This window comes from Streptopelia decaocto (genome assembly GCF_964273445.1).
Source record: "Streptopelia decaocto genome assembly, chromosome: 1".
In the NCBI taxonomy this organism is placed as follows: domain Eukaryota; kingdom Metazoa; phylum Chordata; class Aves; order Columbiformes; family Columbidae; genus Streptopelia; species Streptopelia decaocto.
Window position 1 is genome coordinate 203,058,754 of NC_138663.1, and position 24,982 is coordinate 203,083,735.

The following is a 24,982-nucleotide window of genomic DNA, read 5'->3' on the forward strand; positions in this document are numbered from 1 at the left end:
ACTGAGGGGAGAGCTCATGGCAGCTGCAGCTTCCTCACAAGGGGAGGAGGAGGGGCAGGTGCTGATCTCTTCTCTTTGGCAACCAATGACAGAACCCAAGGGAATGGCAGGAAGATGTGCCAGGGGAGGTTCAGGTTGGACATGAGGAAAAGGTTCTTCACCCAGAGGGTGCTGGACACTGGAACAGGCTCCCCAGGGAGGTGTCACGGCCCCAAGCCTGACAGTGTTCAAGAAGAGACTGGACAACACCCTCAGACACATGGTGTGAACTGTGGGGTTGTCCTGTGCAGGGACAGGAGTTGGACTCGATGATCCTTGTGGGTCCCTTCCAAATCAGGGCACTCTGTGATTCTAAGATGGAGCAAGGGAGGGCTGATGGCCTTCTCCTACCTCAGGAGCATTCAGCAGATGTTGATTATAAAAGCCAGTTCACCGTGGAGTTCAGAGATCTGGGTATGGCTTTCACTCACCAAGATGCTTCAGTCCATGCTTCACTTCAGCTCAGCAAATCATCCCTCTAAATGCAAAGAAGCCTCCTATGTGCTCACCCCACATCTGAACATCTCGCTGAACACCTTGTTTGTAGCCCTACTATGCTGGGGTGACCTTGATTAAGCCTATGAGGAGCTCATTGTACCAGGGTGTTGCTGGGGTCAAGAATTTAGCCAGGTTCAAAGAAGAATGGGAAGTGAAACAAGTAGCACGATTATCCAGAGCTATTATAGCTAATGCTAACAAAAACTTTGGAAGAGAAGTAAAGCCTCATGCTTCTGGGTGTAGGCCAATCTCTAACTATGCTTACTAAGAGCCTAAGACCTCCAGTTACCTAATATCTGCTTACAGTGATCTTCCATGCACTGTTCTCTGTGCATTGGCCATTATAAAAGAAGGATAAAAGATCAGACATAACTTCAACCTTGTCCAAAACACCAATTTTGTCATTATTAAATTGCTAAATTGTCTCAGCCTGTTCTTTGTTTTTAATCTCTAAAATGGGAAATCTTCACCTTTAGAAGGGAATTGTGAGTGCTTAGAAGTGCTGGGGTGCTCAGTCCTCTCCAAAAATGCACAGACCATACACAACCAGTAGCAACAATAATAAGCTTGAATCATGTGAAGACAGTATGGAGTGAACTGGTTTACTTCTCAAATTGCAGTATTTTATAATGTCCATAGCTAACAAGGGTAAGCTCTTTAAATCTTTGTCTCCAAAAAGAAGGATACAAAGGAAAGTTGTTTTTTGGAAAGAGAATTTGTTTCTTATTAAAAAGAAAGTGTTTTAAGGAAAATAAGGCATTTTCCTCCTCAAATCATCCATTTCCATTTTGTGGGTATATATATACGAACTCTAAAGTTTGAGTTTAAAGACTCATTGTAAAAGGTTGCATAACAGAAGTGTTCTGAATTCTTTGTCTACTAAAATCCAACTTTTTGGATAGATGACAAATTTCTAATACCATTTCAGTAGACAGTTGGATAAGAACTCCACAAAATAACATTTCGATAAGTGTATAATGTGTTGGTTTTTTTTAATTTATTTTATCAAGATCATCAATAAATGTAAAAGTCATTCACAGATGACTTTCACACAATATTAAAATTCTGGGGGTTTACTAAAAGAACTATGAAAGGAATCAAACACCTCCAAGCAATAGATAGTGATCTCCAGCTAGGCTGCCAAGTTGAAACTGTCACTGTGTTCTCCATTTAAAATATAGGATCAATCATGTTAGTGGAATGATTTACTCAAATATGTTCAGTTTTTGCAAGTTTGATATCACTTATTTTGGAAAACAGAGGACTGCTGAGACACTGGCATTCATATGCTCTAGCGCTGTTATGCTTTCATAACTTCTGATTATTGGAGTCATGGGATAAATCTGGATTTTTTGCATTTTAGAGTCCAGTTGTATGAAAAAAAATACACCAAAAACCCAACAAGCTGTGTGCTGCATTCAGCATGTGTGAGCATGCTTATGGGTACAGACAAACAGTCAGAATTATGTTAATGAAATTTAAAAATATGTACCTGTTATTATTAAATTCATAGAGCCCTCATAGAGGTGACATGTGAAGATGCATTATATTGCTACAATTGCTACTTCTAGTGATTTAAGTGCATTCACACTGACTTACGTTGATTAAAACCAAATCACATCCAAAGTTTAATTCACGCTGGTTTAATTTTTGCATTTTAATGGAGGCATGAAACCTCTGAAAGGCAATTTCTGCTTTTTTTGCAGTGACTGGCATTTTAAAGATGTCTGGAAACAAGCATAAAGTGACAAATTATCACCAAGAAGACAGTGATTAAAAAAAGTATGTAAAACTAGTTCACAACAGAAACACTGTCCTTCCAGCAAGGACCAAAGCAGGGAACAGGACTGTTGCATGAATTTTCCTGCAAAGTCTTTAGCAGCCTGACTAATCCCAGACACACCTCGTGCTGACCTTTACACACATACGCACAAAACTTTCTGGGAGACTTTCTTCCCCCCCAGTCCCTTGCTTACTTCATCTCCCAGCAGGGCTGCCTGCTGAACTTGGTGATCCTGCTTCCATACAAAGGGAAAGAGCCTCCACCTACCTTCTCTCCTTCCCTCCCCGGTTCCTCACTCCCTCTCTCCCCCTCGGGCTGGCAGGATTCCTCGGGCAGAGCATGCAATCAGTTTGCAGGGAGCAGCCGCAGCCACAGGAAAGATGCAGAAGCACAACCAGAAGGAGCACCTCTACAAGCTGCTGGTGATCGGGGACCTGGGAGTGGGCAAAACCAGCATCATCAAACGTTATGTCCACCAGAACTTCTCCCCCCACTACCGGGCCACCATCGGGGTGGACTTTGCCTTGAAGGTGCTGAGCTGGGATGCTGAGACCGTGGTACGGCTGCAGCTCTGGGATATTGCGGGTGAGTAAAGAGGAGAACCCCATAACTCATCCAGAGACAATGCAAAATATAGACTCAAACTGTATTAATCTATAAGTTGGAAACTACCAGTGCCTGTGCAGTGAGTGAGAGGAGATTGAGGAGAGAAAACAGACTGAAATTTTGGAGTTTCCCTAAAGTCAGCAGAACCCCAAACAAGAGGTGTCAGAGTGAAACCTGCCCTGTCTGTTTTTTCTCTCAAGCCCTTAGATACATGTAGGGACATAGGCACCTCTCTCCAAATGCCCCAGTTCTTCCCTCATTAGACTAATTTGTGATGGGAGGGAGAGTGACAAGAATTTCCAGTTATATCTATTTAATTTGGTGGCAGAGATGAGGATTTCGATAAGATTGTTGAAATTATTTTTATCATTAAAAAATAAGAAAAAAATTTTTAAAAAATCACTGAAGTACTTTATCAAAATATCGTCCTTCTTCCTTTCCTTCCTCTTTCCTACCTACCTTCCTTCAGCCCAGTGAAATGTAAACAACTTCTGACATGCTTTGAAAAGAGAAGTGTTTCTATTTGGCCATAATCCTGGTTGTTAAAATGTATTTACTTATGTTGACTTGTCCTTATTCCATATCAAGTAAAAAAAGATAATTTACTCTGTGAGGGGAGAAAAAGAACAAAGAATTTCAGCTATCATTGCATGCTTACATAATTAAAAACACAGAATGTGACATTGTCATTTTCACTGCTTTGGATTTTTTAGATTTGTTTTCCAAGTAAAACCAAAAGTTTTTATTTTTGCCACTGCCATTAATAGGAATTAATCATTTTTACTCAGTCCACAAAATAGAAGTTTATCTTGAAGGCATAGTTTGCATGCTATAAGTAATGATTTTTCATATAGCATACGTAGGAATCCAAGTACAGCTGTACCACAATAGCATACAGAAAAAAGGAGGGTGTTTTCAAAACTCAATTAATTTAAAAAGTTACATTCGTTAAGTACTGAATAGCCGTGAACATAATATCAGCTGTTAGGTAACTGTGCCAGCTTGTGGCCTGAGCTGTGGGTTCAGTGATCTAGTCTGGAACAGCACCCAGTAAAACTAGTGAAATGAAAAAATTCTTGACATTCTTCTCGGCGGAGGGAGTGCCTTTCTTCTGCACCCAGCTGCCTCAAGTCTGAGCTCCGAATTTGGCACCAAGGTACTAAAATTTATGCAACACTGCTTTATGCAAAACGTGCATAACCTCAGTTTTCTCACACATCAGTATGGCCTCGTGGGTTTATGCTATTAAATACATACATGTTCAGTTTTCTTTATGAAGTTGGAATAATGGGGAAAGCGTTGGCCTTATTGCTTACCAGTGACTGATTAGAACAACAAATACATACACATTCTGCAAAAGTTTTCTGCATGAGAAAAAACATTTAATAGTAAATTCTGAATGCATCAGGGACTTAAAGAATGTATTTTGCATGCCTTGTTTCAGAGATTTATTACGCTACTAATCATGTGCTGGCAGATCATATGATGTAGCTTTCAGTCAGGCTGCAGAAGCAATTACACCAAGTTGTAGTGCTGAATGACTAGCATGCTTTCTGAGTTATCACACATGACGGAGAGAATTACAGCGTAGTACTAAATTTCATATGAATTGCTCAATTCAAAGCATCTCTGTGAAGGTCAAGACAGTGGTCAGTGATAAAAAGAGTTGCTGTCTCAGTTTTAATGGCTTCTGTGTGAAGAGCTTTAGCTGCTGATGGCTATACATGGAAAATAATTTCTGTGAGCAACACACTGAATTCAGATCAAGGTGTTGCTGGCATAGAAGTTGTCACCCATAAGGCATCTGACTAGTGAGAAAAAAATATTTAAAAATGAAAGTGAAGTAAAACTGATTGGAAATGTAGGAGGAATGGAAGTGTTTTATCCTGGCTGTGGCTGGTCACATACCACCACTTGCAAAACACAAAGGATAAGAATGAGGAAAATAAAATTTCTAGTCTCAGAATATCCTCTCTCTTCTGGTAGAATCTCTGGTGATGTTTAGTTTTGGGGATAAAAGCAATAAGTTTTCAGTTTCTAACCAAGCTGTAGGATGTTGGCTTAGCACTTAGGACATCTGGAACTGAAGCAAATGCTACAAATGTATCAATATATAAATATATATGTGTTTGTGTGTGTGTATCAGGTTTCATTTTAACTCTTACATCCTTTCCTCTCCCTCCATTATACAGCAAGTAAACTTAGTACTCAGTGTAACATATACTCTTCCTGGCACTTCACTATGTGGATCAGTGGGTAGTAAATAGTTTAACAATCTAGAAATAACTTTATTAAAATGTTTTGAGTAAAACTAGTGTTGAGTTTGTCTACCTTATTAGTAGGATTGACATATGTGGTGGCTTCATGGCAGGGGTGACATACTCTGGTCATGGTAGGACAAAGAAGTTTACCTTTGTTTACCCTTACAGACATAGGAAGAAAAAGCAAATGTCATCTAGTACCATTTAATTTCATATATCTGTAACATATTTTTCTTTATTCTTTAATTTGGTAAACAAAACTATAGTAAGATCTAGTAGCTAAATGCTGAAACTGTATTTATGTAGATGAAAGATAATGCTGAGCAGTAAGGATAACTAAGCATTAGAAAAATTAATTCAGGGATAAGGTAGGTTCTGTATCACATTATTACATTAAGACTGGGGATTTTTAAACAGATAATATATTCCTGAAGCTATGGGTGTTACACAGGAATAATTGGACAAAGCTTCATGGTTTATGATGTTATGATAGCTGTAACAACACACTGGCATTAAAGTCTATGAATTTACATCTGATTCAGTGAAGTGCCTAAGTTTCAAGTGACTGAATTTTCACTCTTGTGTTTGGGAGGAGATATACATGGTAAAACACCCATTGTCTTTAATTTCCTTGCAACAGTTCCATTTTATTTCATTCAATGTCCCAAATTCTCAGTTTTGGTGTCCCTGTTAAGTGTGCCATCACCTATACTGCTGTCTCACACATCTTTAAATCTCACTCCTCAGTCAATTTTTTTGTTTGTCTCCATATATTTCTTCTGCCTCTGTAGGAGTATTCCTGAAATTAATTTACATATTGTTAGAAGGAAAGCTTTAAAAGAAACTCTTAATCGTATTTGGAACAAGGCTGTTGTGGTGGGGGTGGCTCTGCAGACGCAGGCTGGGGCTGCTTTTGAAGAAACCAACTATTGCAGCCAGCAGATCCGTGTGTCTTTCATACTCACATCTCTGCAAGTCTGCTCTCAGTGCTACTGCCCATGTTTCATGTCTGCACAGGCTGAGATTTCTCTGAAGACCAGTTTGAGCTGCAGATTTACTGCAGGGAGCATCTCTGCGAGCGCAGCAGAGGGCAGAGAGCAGCACTTCAGAGCCTTCCCCCTTCCCTGCTAATTTTTCACAGCCTTGTCAGCATCACCCTTATCCCTCCTGCTGTGTATGTGTGGGCTGGATTATTCACTGCTACCAAAAATACATTGATTTGCTTTTACAAGTCTGGTTCTCATCTCGTAAAGAGATGGACCAATGCATTGGAGACCATACCAGTGGTGAAAGAACAGTTTCATTTCCTTTCCCTGCAACTTTTACCTTCAGAAACATCAATCTTTGCACAGATATAGGCAAATGTCTCTGCAGCTGTGAAGTTTTTAAGACTGTTATTTTCCAGAAGGAGTAAATGGACTGTTCACTAATGCCAGGCACAGCACATCCTCAGCGGTTTAGGCTTTTAGTGGCTGCTAAGCATTGCAGTACATATGCATAAATAAGATAGTCATGGTGATTTCTAGGCTAAGTTACCCTGAAATTACTGTTCTGCAAACATAAATAAGTCCCTGGCTGTGGTGGGTTTATTTCAGTATTGATTTGTGGTGGGATGCATGGGCCTGATCCTGCTGATAGTCAGCTTTTCCACATTCTAGGGTGGGGAATAGCACCTCAAGGCTTGCTTAAGTTTCAATCTATGAAGACAATGACGTGAATTCAAAAGTAAAAATCCTGAAAGTTGTTTTGAAGTGAAAGGTAAAAGATGTTTCCATCTTCTCCATGATTTCCAACTTCTCAGTGTTGACTAAAGGCCCTCTGTAAAGCATGGTGGTTGACAGGAGCTTTTGCTTCCCAGGATGAGGGATGGTGGCAAGAAGTAAAACTCATTGTAAAACTGGGCATTAAGCAGTTTTAATTTTTTTTTTTTTGTCTTGTACTATATTGCAGATACTGTAGGTGATATGATAGAAATTGTCTGAGTTTCAGCACTTTATAATTGTTTTTTATAACTTCATCAGAGATTATAATGGGAAGTGAAAATAGATTTCCTTACAAGTCACGCTGTCAAATTTATGTGGAGTTCATTTTTATAAACTATGAAAATTCACCTGTTGATTACTTTAAGCCCATGAAATGATACCTTCCCCTGCTGCAGGCAGGTGCCATTCAGACAGGGAGTCCTTGTCTTTCATGGAAATATTTTTGCTTTGGCACCTTGCTCTCACTGGGTTCACTTCGAAGTGGGGTAGGATTCATCTGGTTTCACAATTAAATATCTTGTACTGAACCATCTGAGTATGAGCTACTCACCCTGGGCTTACCTGAGGGCAAAGGTTAAAACCTCCATAATGAAGCTTGTGTGACCACTCTTGAACATCTGTCCTTGCTGAGAAGATGCCCTCTAAATATCTCTTCTCAAACTCTGATGACAAAGGCACCCTAATCTCAGGAGGAGAAGCTGAGGGAACTGGTGCTGTTTAGCTGGAGAACAGGAGGCTGAGGGGAGACCTTATCACTGTCTGCAATTGCCTGAAAGGAGGTTGTAGTGAGGTGTCATACCCTTTGTCAGAACTTTGTGGGCCACTACTAGCCAAAAGATCACATCATAAGAGCCTTTTTTTTCTCTAATAACTTTGATAGTTTCTGATGAATGATTTTATGCTGCAAATTAATAATTTAGTTAATGTTCTGCAACAACATGTCCCACTTATCTTAGAGATCTGTGTCTCAATTAATATGTGTAAGGCCCAAGTTTAGCTGTTCTTACATCATCTATATGTGATCTACAGTGCAAGCATCTCAAGAACTTTGCATGAGAAGTAAAAAGTAACACAGAATATGCACTAAAACCTAGTTGTACATGTTGCTGCTTTCCTCATTGTTAAGTTTCTAATCAGACCTTGATTTTTGTTTGAAGGCACCTTCTTGCAGATGAAAAAATAATTTCTCAACAAGGAGATTATTGAATAGCACATGACTTAGACATTCATCTGATTAGCCCACTGATAGGAATCATAAGACATTTTAGTAAAGCACAACCATTAGAAATTTTCATATCTCTCAGAAATTATAAATTTCTATCTTGCTTCTTCAATGGGACACAGTGTTTGTTTAAAGTAAAAAAAAAAAAAAATTCTAACATGAATTTGGAGAAGACAGATATACACTTTCAGTTTCTGTATCATGTGAATGACTTTCACCTTGCTGCAACAGCTAGTGCATAAAACCAAAGATAAACATCACAAACAGATGGTTTTGACTCCATAAGTGCATTCAATGCTATTTCCATTAAATGAAACTACATGGTCTAGAAGCCCAGTAATCAGCACTCTTCAATTTTCAACCCAACCTTGCATTTGACAGCACAATTTCCATCAGATAAAACCTCCACAGGTAACCTTCCTGGGGTCAAAGGCAGACTACCAATCTTCTTGTCTTCCTAACCTACTCAAAGCTATTCACGTTGAGAAAGTAAGGCTGGGAACAGGTTTCCATTGAATGTTTTCTATTTTCATAGCACCTTTTCTCAGCTATGGAGTGATATAATTAAATACAAGAGTTATCTTGCTTAAAGATTGCTGTTATTGTGAGATGTTTCAGGAATTTATAATTCTTCATTTTCAGATCACAGCTCAGCAGTAGACATCAATGTAAATTATATTGTTTTCACTTCAAGAGAAATCATGTGTAATTTTTTTCCATTCTTTGAAACATTTTTTTCTAAGTTCCCATGAAAACAGCATATATATTAACAAACTCACAGCTGGTCAACATACCACATCCTGATGCCAATGTGTCAATTTTTACAATCTTAAACATATAAAATTATAGATAATTACAAATGTTCATGTTTGAATATAACAATATGTTATTAATAGCTTACAAAAATACTGTAAATAACTTCCCAGAAAACACTTTGAATTCAGCAAGTAAAACCATAAAGCTTCTGAACAGATCTAATGTGAAACATCTTCTCCCAGAAAATTTTACTGGAGCAATACAGCTCTTCATATTATAACTGATAGGCTATTTCTTAGAATACTTTGCATGTTTGCAAGGCTTTAAACTCACCTTTCTCACTCCTGTGTTTTAGTTTGCTAGTAAAAGTAAATTAATGATGACTCCAACTGCCAGTATAGCTCCAGAGCTTACTTATGTTATTTGCATGAGAATACTCAGGATCCTCTTCATACATGAGCAGACCAGTTGTATTAGATGTTTCCCACAAAGTATCATAGTATCAAGGAGCTTCCAATCTAGAACACGGATTTGTTTTGATTCTGGTTTAAAGTCCTATAATGTATACCAAGACCAATCTGCCAGCTTTGTAAGACTCTACACTGAAGTTCAAGCTTGTCATGAAGTTATTAAACTTTCTTGGATATTTGCTTTACAGCTCCTTTTTCATGCTATACTCTTTTGCATTTTCATACAAATGAGTATGGTACTCATCATTATTTAGACAGAGAGTAGCTTTCCAGAGACTTAAAAAATGAAGTTCTATCATTGGTAATAGTCTCTTAGCAAATCTGGTATTTGAAATATTGACCTCAATTGGAAACAGTAACTTTTTATAAGGTGGTGACTTTTTCCCCTCCTACTTTCTTCATTACAGGTCAGGAAAGATTTGGAAACATGACCAGGGTATATTACAGAGAGGCCATGGGGGCATTTATTGTCTTTGATATTACAAGACCTGCAACGTTTGAAGCAGTGACAAAATGGAAAGAGGATTTGGACTCTAAGTTGGTTCTTCCAAATGGCAAACCTGTGCCAGCAGTCCTCTTAGCAAACAAGTGTGACCAGGGAATAGATGTTCTTATGAACAACGGCATCAAGATGGATCAGTTCTGCAAAGAGAATGGCTTCGTAGGCTGGTTTGAAACATCAGCTAAGGTAAATGTTTCCATTTCTCTTTAAATGTTTCTTCAAATACAGAAAAATTGGTTCCTGAAATATTTAACTCAGCCAAAATGTGTACCTGGTAAAGCTCCTCCCTGGGTGGGATTAGTTAAAGGTGAATTTGTCAATTAATACATTCCTATTTCTTTTAGGCCTTTTATTGCAAAGCAAAATATATGCAACATTCTGAAATAACACGATAGCCCAGCATAAAGTACGTAACTGGTCACAACTTGCTGCATTATAGCCTGGGGAGAAAGATGACCTTTGAGAAAGCACAAAAGCTACCTCTTGTGGATGATACTTAACAGTGAATCTTATGTCTAAATATTTATATACCCACTTTGCCTGAGAAATGATTATTTGAGACAACAGCTTTATTGTATTAGATTCCAGAGAAAAAGTCGGTCTATTTTAGTGCTTGTACAATGCTTGTTGTTAAAAGCTCACATTCTCAAAAGCCTTTTCAAGAAAAAAACACATATCTGGGGAAGAAGGAAAGATCAGTGGTCAAAGTGCCACATGAGCTGATCTGAGGTTCAATTCCTTGCCTTGGTACAGATTTCCTGTGTGACTTTAAGAAAACTGAGAAAAAAAAAATAAGAAAGGGCACAGGGACTTTCAGAGTACAAAGACCCAATGTTCAGTGGTCCTGTGTATAAATTTCAGATTTCTCAGATAATATCAGTGCATGCAAGATTTGGGGAGCTGGCATGTGAAATATTAATTTGAACACAATGCTTCAATGGATATTGTATTTATTTTATTCTCTAATTCTGAAAGCTGGTGTCATCATTAACAGCTCTGGGGAACATTTGGATGTTCTAGTAAACAGTTTGGCTCTGGTTTGACCTAGATTGTTAGTAAACTGAAGCAAAAATGCTGCATTCAATTGTTTAATTTAAATGCATTACGAAGAATCTTTGGAGTGTATACATATATTTTACTTTTCTGAATAATTCTTTAAACATTAATATTTAAAAGAGGTCACACTTGTAATCTGCAGAAGTAACACAGGTGACTAGCAGCATGTCCTAGACTGTCTCAAACATTGCATGAACTCCAGGCTCAGATTCCAGCCTTTCAATACTCAAAGGGAGCTCATAAGAAAGATGGGGACAACATTTTTAGTAGCCCTGTTGTGAGAGGACAAGGAGTAATGGTTTTAAAATAAAAAAGATAGATTTAGACTAGATAGAAAGAAGAAAGTTTTTACAATGAGGGTGGTGGAACACTGGCACAGGTTGCCCAGGGACGTGGTAGATGCCCCATCCTTGGAGACATTCATTCTTTGCAAACAGTGTCTTTGCTTTCCTACTGAATGAGTCCCAAAACAAGTCAGTGTTTCTTCAAAATGCCATTTTAGGGACACATTTTGGTCTAGATCAGTCTGTAAATTATCTTGCTCTACAAACGTGGTACTTACCATTCCTGTATGCACATGACCTGATTTGAATTCAGGTCTGTGGTTCTCTTCTGATTTGTGCTGGCAAGGCCACTAGAATCCAATGTTCCTCTCTAGGATAACCTGAATTTTACTATAGATAATGTCTAGTTCTGGTTTAAGAAAGAGGCCAAGATCCCTTACATCAATTTCTTCATAAGAATTGTGTCAGAAAGCTAACTATTCCAGAAAAAAACAAAGAAACAAATGAACAACAAACACCGAAGAAACAGAAAACACAGAGAGTGAAGCATTTGCAATAGCTGCTGTCAATTGTAGATATGGAGAGTTAGCAGATTATTACAGGACAAACTATTCTTATTTCTATAAGGATTACATATTCTGGCCCTTTCCAACATTCTATTAGGTGTCTAACTGTCAGGCCACAAATAACATGGAATAACTGGTTGTGACTATTTTTGGAATCCATTTAATCAGTGATGTGTAACACTGTGTTTGGCTATTTTCTTCAGAATTACTTGTTCTTCATTTCTGATACGTATTTGAGTCTACATTTCCTGAAAACAAGAACTAATTCACTGAAAACTGAAGCCTGAATGCAAAACCACCGCAAAAATCATGTGTGGAGAAATGCATAACAAATTGTTTGAAAATACCTGCATCTAAAATACTTTCAAGGAGAACAAGAGGGAATAGGATTGACTATTGCATAAAGGATACAGGGCTATAGGTTCATTATTGTAGGTCTGGATTAACAAAGTCATGCAGTTAGTCCCTGCTCTTCATGAGAAAGGAATCTGTACTATGAATTCCATAAATCAGTCCCCAGCAAGCACCTGTCCACTTCTTAAAAAGAACAACTACACTTATTGTGCCAAGGGCCATTGCAGGTCATGTCAGAGAATGAATGTACAAACAATGTCGAATGTCACAGTCAGGTTTTACAATGATGATGAAGCCAGTCTTGGGCAGAACTATGGAAGTACAAAGGACATGTGAAGTTTAAAAAAGTCACAACAGACGAAAAGTTTTCCAAGCTTCTCTGAGACATATAGAATTAAGAGTTATTTTAAACAAAGGAAATATCTAGATTCTTCTTATTTTGTTTAACTCAGAAACCCAAACAGTCCTCAGGTTACCAGTGCGATTATGTGGGAACAAAAAGAAATCCAGCTTTGACAAAACTTGTCTTCAACAGCCACTGTGAAGGAAGCAACGAGAGCTGAGGACACAGGACTGTTAACAGACTGTTCTCTGCTGCTATAGACTAACGGTTAGCATCTGCTATTCTACAATCTCCACACCTCATTTCCATCTAGAACTGGAGGCTCCTGACTTTAAAATGATGCAAAGAAGAGTAAATCCACTAGAGATGATAGAATCACAACATTTAGGCTAAGTTAGATCAGAATAATTTTCTCACTTGGTCTAAGTTCTGAACTAAAACCTATGCATTTTTTTTTTTTTAAACAGAAGTTATTATTACTGCTATTTTAAATTATTGGATGTTACATGTACCTGGTATTCTTTCAGCCTAGGGCATACTAAATAATTGAACCCAGGTCTGGGGAAAATAAAAACCTAGCTATGTTTGCTGTAGAGAACAGAAACTGAATAACACTGACAGAGAAGTCATTGTATACCAGCCAGCACTTTTAGCAGTTCAAATAAGTAATAACTCTTTTTCTGTAGTATCTTGGAATAATTAGATCTCCAGAGGATTTTTGGAGATGTGCTTGGAAATGTTAAAACCTTCAGAGCAAACCGAACATGATTTATGTGTTTTGGAAAAACAAAGGTGATTACTTATAAAAATACATCTTTTAGTTCTGGTTGTCTTGCAGAAAGTATAATAGCATACTATATATGTACCTACCATATTTCAAGCTGTCAATAGTTTGAATTTTTTGACTGTAGCACTGGTAGGTTATAAAAAAAAAATCGCTGTTATTCACTGGTGCTGTTTTTGTTAACAACTTCAATATAAACTATTTGAGCCACCTAATGCATTCACATGTATTTCTTTTTATTCTTACATTAATCTAAAGGAAATAGTCTGTTCCAATTTTATACTCCCTACAAAGAAAGAATAATTTGTTCTGAGAGTTTGCCATGTAAGAAAGGTCTTGTTGGGCAACAGGAAGTATAGTCACAAGTTATACATGTCACCATATATCTGTTGGAGAGCCTGGTCTCTTTTATGTAAATATATTTAGTTTGCTCATATTTATTGCAGTCTGAAAGATGCATCTCCAGATAATAATGAAATTATCCTTAGTAGTAAATTCTTTAATAAATTTCATGACCACAATGATTGTGAAAGATGCATTTTTTTGAAGGCAGGAAATTTCTTCTTCCTGTCACACATTTGATCATCCAGCATGTGGCCAGGGTAGCTGAGCACTCCACTCACATTTCAAAGCATTTGAACTCTTTTCACTACCTCTCCTAATTCAAAAAGGTGATCTTTGACTTGGATTAGAAAAGCAGAAATTTCAATCTTATTATCACTTTAAAATGTAAACAGAACTTGTGCATCAAAACAGACAAGTCAGGCAAAACTAAATGTGCTTGAAAATACCAACTTCAGGAATAACTTGAAATACCTCACGACTGACTATAGCCATGCTGTGATTATGCCTGAGTTCCTCTTTTCCTTGAGGAAATTCTGCTGTCAGCAATACAGAATAAGATAAAAAGACATTCGAGTTTTGTCCAAATTGCCAGGAAGGGCCGGTAGCTGTGCTTTTCAAAACCGTAGCCATCTAGGTTCAGTACACAGCTCCTTGTCTGCTGATCATCATGGCCTGGAGACTGAATGAGCACTGAGTCTCTGGGCTTGTTATAGAATCTTTCTTCCTCTCAGAAGCGTGAATAACTTGTCCTTTCTCCATCTGTTGTCTGACAGGCAGTCAACAGTGTGAATTAGTGCCCAAATGCTGGACTAGGAATCAGGAGTTCTCTTTGCCACTGAACTACTGGTTGACCTTCAGAAAGTCACTCTCCTCTGATCCAGCCTCTTCTTCCACAAAGCAAGAACAGCAATTCTGCTGTGAGCTCTGTGAACACACCAAGCTCTACTATCCCTTGTTTAAATCACGAATTCTTAAGATCTTCTGACTCAACAAATATTACAAAAGTTGAAAGAAAACAAGCTATATGGTAGACTTGCATAGGAACAGGTTATGTGATTTTGTTTTCCATAAAGACAAATGAGGTTTGGACATGTATTTGAATTAGGCTGACACACTACAACTAACCTGCTGATCTGGTAACAGAAACCAAAGCAATCGATTTGAGGCTGCCAGAACCAGTTAGGAATGTAGGGCTCCCTATATTGTCTTGTTAATTTACTCAAAAAAAAAAAAAAAAAAAAAGTCTAACTAATCTCACTGCACAGAGCCTTAGAAAGTATTTCAGCTTCTGCCATACACCACGAAAAGGAGCTGACACCTAGGCAGAAGCTTTCAGTTTAGATATACAGTCACTCTGTGCAGACTCCTCTGCAGAGCTTGTTTCCTGTAACTAAAAGAAGAGGACTTGTTTCAGATTATCCTAGAGGTATCAGAGCTATCCTATAGCTCTCCAGATCACTTTTGTGAAATAAATTATTTAGTGCTGACCAAAAGCTGGAAAATCACAGGTTAAATCACAGGAATTATCTTATTCTAAGGGTTGTAGTTACAGTAGTTCATATCCATGAATTTCATGTTGGCGCATCCAGAAGGCTTTTAACTTGTATGGTTGTTTTTTCCTAGAAACACAATTACAACAGTACAGCACAACATCTTAATAAGGCTCTACTGCCAGCCGTTTCCAAGGGAGCGCTGCTAAGGGAGTGTTTGGACTTGTTCCCACAGATTGCTTGCTCCAGAGGATTGCAGGTTAAAACACCCTTAAAGTCATTTCCCTGCTCCTGGATTTTAGTGCATTATAGAAACAAAATGTGGAAGCTATGCAATTTTCTCTAGATTCCCATCTAATACTTTAATATTTCAGAATTCGTAAATATTAAGGGAAGTCAACTTCCTTCAAGTCCATTAGTAGACTCATGTCGCTAAGCGGTGCTGGCTAAGACATCCCCAAGTGCCCATGTTAGGCAGCTGTGCCTGCATACATGTTGTTCTTCACCCTGACTTTCAAGGTAAGACTCAGAAACATCACATTCAGTCAGAGAAAGAAACTACCCAAATGTAGAAATGGAGCAGTTTTATACCAGAAAACAAGACAGACAAATCTAGGATATCTGCATATCAAAGAAATGTTTCATCTGGAAGTGAGACAGGCCCATGAAACCAGCAAAGGCCTTTTTTCTTCTGTAAAGAGTTAAGAGCCAGTGTAGTCTGAGAGGATTTATTTCATATATTAAAATGGAATGCTCTAAATGTTAATGTTCTGCATCTACATTAGAGATGACAGATAAGGAGGAAGGTAATCCAGAATGCAAAGAAGCTTGCTGTACTGCTTTGAGACACTTTCAATAAAGCATTTGTTTTCCTGTCAGTTGACTGTTGCATTACAATAAAATGACATTATTTCCCATAGCAATAATTTCAAAGGTTTTAAATCATGCAGCTGTCCTTCCCTGACCCGAGTTGCTATCCTTTCTATAAAACTGCCCTTTGAAAAGATGCATTTGAAGGAGACAGATCTACAAAGCAAACGGTAATTTTGTTTTTGTCTTCCAGTGTTCCTTTCTGGCTTTCAGAACTTTCTCAGAGTTATTTTCTTTGCCTTGCTTTGTTTGGTAACAGAATAAAAAGCAGCATGTGCTGACTTTCACTTTTTCATTCTTTCTTGATGGGGTCAAGAGAAAGATAGAGTCAAGTACCCAGACATCATCAGAGAAGTTGGGTTCAGATTCTTGCTCTGTCAGGCTTTGGCATATTGATGCAGAGTAAGTCTCTTGGGGCTGGATTAAACAACTTAGTTCTTGCATCACTGACTGCAACAGTGCTTTCAAGTGCTGAGGCTTACTGAGGCACAGAAATCACAGAAATGGGTTAGGTACTTCAGGGGACAGGGAAAGTGAAGATGCCTGCGAAAGGGTTTCATAAAAGCTAGACCAGGATGTTAATGTGAGAAGTAGAGCAAAAGCAGGAAGAGAGGCCCGACAGCAACAAAGGCACCATAATACGGGAAAGATGCTTCTTTTTTGTCTTGCAGTAGAAACTTTTGCCCCAGCTTTGGGAAAGAAAGGTGTTGCACTACCATATTATCATGAGAAAACTTCAGACTACGCCATCTTCCACTTTCCAACTAGCCACCGTGTGCTGGACCAGGTTTCATGCAGCTTCCACTGTTTGGGACTCTTCTTTTTCTCTATTTCATAAATGGCCGTAGCAGCACATTCCTATCACAGAAATGTGCTGTGTAGATAAACACATCAAAAATGTGATAATGAGTAACAGCAACCTTAAAAGTAGTAGTATCAGTAAACAGGTCTTCCCTCTTGTTTGGAAAGCAGTGAAGGCAAAAGTGACCTCAGAAGAGGCTGGAAATCAAGCTATAGCACTACAGGTGCACCTAGTACTGTGTCAAGAGTGAGGAGAGGAGAGGAGAGGAGAGGAGAGGAGAGGAGAGGAGAGGAGAGGAGAGGAGAGGAGAGGAGAGGAGAGGAGAGGAGAGGAGAGGAGAGGAGAGGAGAGGAGAGGAGAGGAGAGGAGAGGAGAGGAGAGGAGAGGAGAGGAGAGGAGAAAAAAAAAAAAAAAGGTCTGAACTTCAGCAGTCATCACAATTCCTGGGGGGTTTTGTGCAGAACAAAAGCCTTAAGGGAGATGACATTTAAGGCATTTCAACATAGAGACCCAATGAAAGACATTGCTCCACTCTGTTGTCTCACATTTTCCTTCTTTTTTGATAATTATCTTCATTTTTAGGTGTAACTTGGGCTTTTTCCATGTTTCAGTACAATTAGTAGGGTGTCTGTGATTATTCTTGCCTGTCCAACCTTTCACTCTGATTGTTGGTTTCTTTGTATTTGTTAGATGGATTTTCACCTGCTCCTTTTTCTCTGTCCTTTCCCAGATTGCCTTTCAACACCTCCTGCTCTCTAAAATTACCAAGTCTCTGGGTGTCTGTGTTTGGATAGCAGATCACCTTCTACCATCTGCAGCTGCTTTGCTGCTGGTAGAATATTGATTTTTCTTTTGCAAAACACACTGTAGGAGGAGAGGTGCAGAAATCAATATTTCATTAGACAGACCAGAATACAGCAGTGTCTGATCTGCAAACCTAGGACATGCAGTAGACACCACAGGATTAGGGTTGTAACAAAAGGCAACAGTAGCGTCAGAAAGAAAGCAGTCAAGGCACAGATCTGGGAGAGAATCATAGAATCATAGAATGTTCTGAGTTGCAAGGAACCCACAAGGATTGTCGAGTCCAACTTCTGACCCTGCACAGGACAACCCTGCAGTTCACACCATGTGTCTGAGGGTGTTGTCCAGTCTCTTCTTGAACACTGTCAGGCTTGGGGCCGTGACACACACACAGAATCACAGAATCACAGAATGGTAGGGATTGGAAGGGACTTTGAAAGATCACCTACTCCAATACTCCCTGGGGAGCCTGTTCCAGTGTCCAGCACCCTCTGGGTGAAGAACCTTTTCCTCACGTCCAACCTAAACCTCCCCTGGCACATCTTCCTGCCATTCCCTCAGGTTCTGGCAGGAGTTGCTTTGTTGACATGAGCACAGGCTCCTTGCAACAAGAAACTTAACACTTCACTTCTCATCCATACCACATACCAGTTGTCATCTGAAACACAGGAGAAGGCTGGACCTAGACAGAAGCTCAAAAACAGCTGTTCTGTCTGCCAGGGTCACCCTTCCTCTCTCACTCCCCTTGTAGTCCAGCAGAAATTTTCATCCACAAAGCTTAGAAGTTCATATAAATGTTCAGGATGAGAAAATACCTCTCTGATCCAACACATGCTATTGACAGGACTTTTTATTCCCTTCCTCTTACGCAGAACAAAAGGCAGAATTTGAATTGCACGGGTGCAAAAGCTTTAAACAGTGAATCCTCACAAACCTGCACATTTTGCTGGAAGAAGTAAGAGCTGAGTCACATAAACTTCAGGAGACACATCTGAATGGATGGTGCCCTGGCAGAGAGGAAGGGGGTATGGACTGAAAGCACAAGACTTTTCAGGTGGAATGGCTGGAGCTGGGGATGGTATCTATCTGTATATAATCCCGCTTCACAGATATTCAGTAGCTGTGGGCAGACACCTAGCAGGGAAACAGCAAGCTCAATCTAAAATGTAATTAACAGTGTAATTAGGAATATGGGTCAAATTTGGTAAATAATTTCATTAGCAAGGAGAAAGGGCAATGCAGAAAAATATAAGCTTTTCCCAAAACTAAATATTTTGATTTCTTATGTCAAAACAAAACTTTCATGTTAAAATTTTGCTTTCTTCCCAAAAAAAAGTTATTGAGGTTTAAAAAGAAGTTTAATAATCAAATTTTACTTTGGTTTGAGTTCTGTACAAAGTAAACTAGCAGGTTTTTTCTTTTATTCTGAACTTTTAGGCTCAGGTCTGGCACACGGACTTCATCCATCACCAGTGGGGATGAGGAATGTCGACCTATGCCCATTTTATGCTTTTGTGGGCTTGGGTTCCTTCCCCCTTTCGCACTCTTATAAAATGCTGATCTTGAGCCTCTGACAAAGAGGGTTTCTGTTACCACATCTGAACATCAATCATTTTAGGCACAATCTCAGATAGTCCCTAAGACATTATTGAAAAAAGACATGTTGCCATGCCAAGAGAGAATCAGCACATGGGTAAATAAAATGCTTATCAGTCCATTAATAAAGGAAAATACAATTCAAAAGATTTTTACACATATGTTTTTGTGCATTTAACAATCCTGTTTTACCTCCAGCTTTCTGAGCAGTACTGAGATATTTTTCTTTGTCTACTTTTTCTAATAAAATTTCACAGTGTTCTGAAAATGACTTTTGGTGCAGGCTTGAGGAATTTGCTTGTCTGGTCTGAGAGACCCATGTGATACAGTAACTTTTTCACATCTCAGTACAGAGCTGATTCCCAGCTCTGTATTACTTTCTGGGGGTTAGTATGTAAATGACTTGTCTAAAGATTTGGGTTTTTTACAACCAATCAATATTATTTACAGGTCAAAGATCAAATATTTGAGTACACTTGTGTAGTTGAAGAAACCTGTGGAATCTTGGCACTAATTAACATTTTCAGTTAGATTTGCAGAATTCAGCTCTTTACTCTGGTGCCAAGGGATGGTCAATGGACTTTGTGGAGCTTTGCTGTTAATTTCAAGGGGATTAGAAATCAGCCTCACAGAATCCATTACTTTAGCTTTTGATCTTCAGATAATTGTACCATCTCTACTGAAACACACATACATGTACTTTGTTTTCTTTCATAGCTGAGCTTCATACTTAAACATCTCATCTGACTTTTATTTGAACATACACATGAAAAAAAATGCTTCACAGGTTATTTTATTAAAGAAGCTGAATTGATGCTGGCATTTGCTGAAGGTAGATTTCATGATGTTGTGTGCATGGGTGTTCATAGTATCAGTACAACAGGCTCCAGATTCGGCTTGGAAACCTGGGTAAACTTCCATTGCAAAGAAAAGCATAATCTTTATGGAGCAAGAGGAGTATGTGCATATACATAACTAAATACATATATATTTGTATGCACTTCTATTTGTATGTATATGGGTATGTGATATATTTTCCCTGAAAATTGAGGCTACAATGAGGTTTCTGTTTCCTGTCATATAAAATAAGTAATCAATGCCAATAGTCAGAGTGGAACAACATCTTTTATGCCAGCAAACCTGACTTTTCATTCCAAACATGTCATTAAAAAAAAACCCCAACCTTACTCAGTATTACTGCTTATTTTATATTCTATGCTGAGCTGTGTCACACTGATCAGGCTGTTTCAGCTTTGCTTATTCTACAGGCAGAGCAAGGGTTGCTGCAAGTCAAATGTGCTGCTGAAGACACATATAGAAAAAGACATCCTTTGCATTTCCTTTTAAACCCCTAGAGTGAGGATTTCTGTCTCACAAATGAAACCAATGGTGATATGAGCATTCTGAAACAGTGCATTGGAGATAAGTCAACCTCAACAAAAAATAAGTGAGGACTCTGAAAGACATAGAAGTTTTTTGACTGTTTTGTGAATAACTTGAGATCGTGTCATTTATTCAATGAATCTGGTTCATCACAGATTTCATGGTGCATGTTGGATATAGAAATCTTATTGAAGCTGTGGTAAAGGCTTTAGAAATAAATGTTATTTATGGCTGTAATTGGTAGTAGGTAATTTATATTTTGAAAATAAGAGTAACCGTTATTCAAGCAGTGAAATACGGACTCTGGAGCTTTACTTCAGGCATCTGTCTTTAACATCCCTCTGGCATTTGTTTGTTTAGTTTATTGAAGCAATCAAATCACCAAGAGTTTCAGGTAATTTAAAGTGAGCCCTGTGGATAATTTAGATATGAATTATAATATGCATAAAACCTAACTAACTTAAAAACTACAGTAGGCATTAGCATTATTTAATATAGTCAGTTTTTGAAGACTGTTTATTAAGGAAAGTAAACTTTTGATGTTGCCTAGAGAAAAGTTTAATTATGCACAGGAAATATGCAGCATGGTGTAATTAATATTGACTAATCAACTTCTCTTTCTCTTTCACTTGCAGGAAAATATAAACATCAATGAAGCTTCCAGATGCTTGGTGAAACACATAATTGCTAGTGAGAGTGATCCAGTTCAGTCTCTTGAACCAGATATTATAAAACCACACTTGAATTCCTCCAAGATTGTCAGTTGTTCAGCTTGCTTTAAATCGTAAGAGACTTCCAGACAGCAAGAGCTGAACATCTATGATTCACAATTTATACTTTATCCAACATACCCAGACTTCCCAGATTGTCCATAAGCAGATTGCTATTTTCTCAAAAATATACTTAAATTTTTACAGATTTTTTGACAGCTAGAATTTATTATGAGCTGTTCATTGATGGCAATTATTCAAAGCTGTCTTTGGCTACTCGTCAAATAAGACTCATGGTGATGGCTGTGTTTTTCCAGTTGAGTACCACCACCAATGATATCAAAACCTATTTCTTTGCAATGTGGTTTCTGAAAGCTCGTATTTGTGATGTAACTGCAGCAATACCTTGCTTGTCCATTGGTCCTCCAGCCTGTCTTCTCAATAACTTGACCAGGCAGCCATCATCATTACACTGTTTTGTCATCCCTCAAACATGAACAATCTTGCTTCATATGAGGAAGATTATGATAATGAAATTATAGCTGTTCAGAAAGAGATAACAAGAGTGCTCACAGCGAAATCTTCCTGTTGCAAGTTCAGTCTCTTGGATGAAGTGGTAGGATTGAACATGAAGCAACCTTTCACATCATTCAGTTCTTCAGAAGATCTCAGCTTCTGAGACTGAACCCTGATGTAGTATTGACTGTCACTTTCTGAAGAGTTACATTCTTATGGTTATTAGCATTTTCTTCAGATGAAGCAAAATGGAACAAGTTTGGGGGAGAGGTGACAAAACAGGTGATCAGGGGTACAGTCTCACAGGTGAAGCAGCTGAGAGTTTTCAGAAAGTTTATCTATTCTGTAAAGCCAGCATTTCCTCTGAAAAGCACTTACTCATTTTGTTCCTACCTCTCCATCCTCCATGCCACAGATGTTCCTGTGTATTTACACCATGTGTATTCTGTAAGTCCTTGCATGCGTCCCTCTATTATGTTGATTCTCATGTGAAAATTCACTATCCACACGATAGTGTAGTGGCTGAACTTTTCAGGAATGTATGTGTTGAATAGGAAGGTACTTGCTTTCTGAGAACATTCTTCTAAAAACCACGATCATATGAATGATCATGGGAAGCAAAATGAAATAGTCCTAGGAAACACTCTTGGAATGTGTGCAAAATTTGTTGAGCTGTACTGTGGGAGTGAAATGGTTGATTTTCAGAGTCTCACAAAATATGCAGGTTGGTGGAATCATTCAGACAAGTGTGCCTAGACAAATAGTCTTGACATGCGGCCGCACGACCCTGCAAAGCAAACTTTGCCTATCTCCTGCTATAGACAAATTATTAATTTTCTGTTCCTGCCCAGCCTTTTCCTTACTAAGCTACGAACTCTCAGTGGCAGGAGCTGTCTTCTGAGATGGGACTTTTTCCTTAGAGAAGTGTAAGACAGTGGAGGGAAGGAGGCAGCATCTCATGAAGTCTTGTGTTTGCAGACACCACTACAACACTTCACTAAACACTTAGTTGGAAATGACTGAGTGAAATTCTCAAAGGCTAGTAAATAATGATTCTGTTACTGAATGATCTGTTACTATATATGCACAGGAGAAAAGAGCCAAGGACAGAGACATAGCTCTATATGTGTTCTTCGTAAAGACTTAAATTGATATATTTTTGTCCCAGAATTCTAGAATAAGAAAGCAAGGTCTGTGGTTTTAAAAATAAAAATCCACATCCCGAATTATTCTTCACACACACATAGATCTAGGGATCCATATATATCTTGAAATGGCTTTTTTCGAGGAGAGTAATTTTCAAGTTATCTTGTTAGCAGTGTTATCCTTTAACACCTGTGTCACACATTGTTTAACTCCTGCTGTGATCTGGGTCAAATACCTTAACCTTTCTGCCTCAGTTTCCTCATCTGTCAAATAGGGATTGATGTACACACCTACCTCACAGCACTCCTTGAAAGTTGCCATTGGCACCGTGCTTTGAAGATGTATGTTATGCAAACGCCAAGCACTATTACTGCTCAGAATGAAATATGAGTGCCCTCTAGCATAAATACATGGTGCTGTAATGCCTTGATGTTCTAAATCTATCCAGGGCTTGTCTCTGCTGCAACAATTATCTTCAATTACTCCACCTCAGTTAACCCAGCGAGGTTATAAAGCAACATGTGACTGCATGGGATGATTAGATTAGATGCAGATGGGTTGCAAATGGAAACTGTGGCTACACAGATGTCATGTTACTAGTTTAATAATCTCAGCAACAAAGCTGCAATTCAGAACTAGAGCCAGGTCAGCTATTTCAAATTTAAAGCATTATTTAAGTCAAGTCACATGGATGCCTTATTAAGGATAACTATTCATACCTTGAGCCAACACTGTGGGGAACACAAGCACCTAGATACGAAGTGAATCTCATGCTTTCCTTATAAACCTGGATGCCTCAGGTGAAGCAGAGGAAGTTCTCATTTCTTCCAAAAAATATTTTGTGATCAACTTGCAAGGAACATAGCAGTTGCTAATGTATTTTAGTTATCTTCAGATTACTTGTCTTGGGTGGCTTCTTGCCAATAGTCATTAAGCACAATGGTAGCTTTCACAAACATTTGAGACCTATGGCTAAAGATCTAGTATAACAGTAATTAAAAAAACCCCTACACATAAAGAGCACACTTAAAGGACTAACAGATCATTTTTGTTTACTTGTTTGTTAGTTTCACAGTATTTTATAAAACTCATCATCTGTTCCCCTTGTTTCTGTTGTGTCACGTTTCATTGCAGTCACAGTTCTTGGACAGATTTTCCACCTCTGGTAGGTGGTGCACAGAATTTGGCCAATTTCTAGACTAAAGACTATATGAGGTATAAGTTCTAAAGTCATACATATTTACACCATAAGAATTAGAACAGTATCATGAAGAATCAGGCCTCCTTAGGAAGTTACATAATTCCAAATGTTCATTTTTATTTATGCTGTAGTGATAAGAATCTGTCAAGTCTCTTTCTGTAATGCAATAAATGTGTGAATGCCACCTGGGTATGTAGCAAACAGCATTTTTAGAAGGGGTCGTTGTAGGCAGACCAGAATAAAAACTTTAATTAAGAATTAATGAGCTCATTTTGTGCCAATCCCCTTTCAGGAACAAATGTAAAATTTAATTATACTGTGGCAGTCCCTGACAGGTTGAATTTCCTTGTTTTTTATTGATACATTCTGTGCTATGTCCTCTTTGCTGGTCATTGGAGACCAGGAATCTTAATTGCATGGCCATTTCAAAATGAAACATTTTCCTCTTCTGTTTGCAATAAGTAATAAAAGACATGAGTCTCTATTGCTTTCCTAGTGGGCAAAGATACTGCAAAACAAATTTAAAATTAATTTTCATTGTGGTTCTCCTCGGGGTGTCCCAGCGTCTAGAACCACAGGCTGAGGTGGTGAGGTGCTGGGCATGAGGGTTCAGCCCGAAACTCTCATGAAAAATGGTAGTTAAGCATCTCCACCCCAAGGCTTCATTTACCAATTCAGCCACACCACCAGTAATGACTGGATGTCTTTCATTTTCCATCATTGAAACTCCATACAAACAAAATCTCATGATCCTTAATACCTGGGGAAGCATATGCATTGTACTAATAGGAAAATGGATGAAGTGAAAGGTAAATATTCCTCTGTTATTCCA

The 24,982-nt window shown here is 38.4% G+C and overlaps 1 protein-coding gene across 1 annotated transcript; it reads left to right on the top strand.

Moving 5' to 3' along the window:
- Positions 1–612: 612 nt before the first annotated feature.
- RAB38 (RAB38, member RAS oncogene family) lies at positions 613–21,365 on the top strand (the record flags this gene model as incomplete). The annotated part of the gene is made up of 4 exons (XM_082076338.1): positions 613–641; positions 2,643–2,905; positions 9,806–10,086; positions 21,213–21,365. The coding sequence occupies exons 2-4, from the start codon at positions 2,701–2,703 to the stop codon at positions 21,363–21,365; spliced, it is 639 nt and encodes a 212-aa protein (XP_081932464.1). The 5' UTR covers positions 613–641; positions 2,643–2,700.
- Between the last annotated feature and the right edge of the window lie 3,617 nt (positions 21,366–24,982).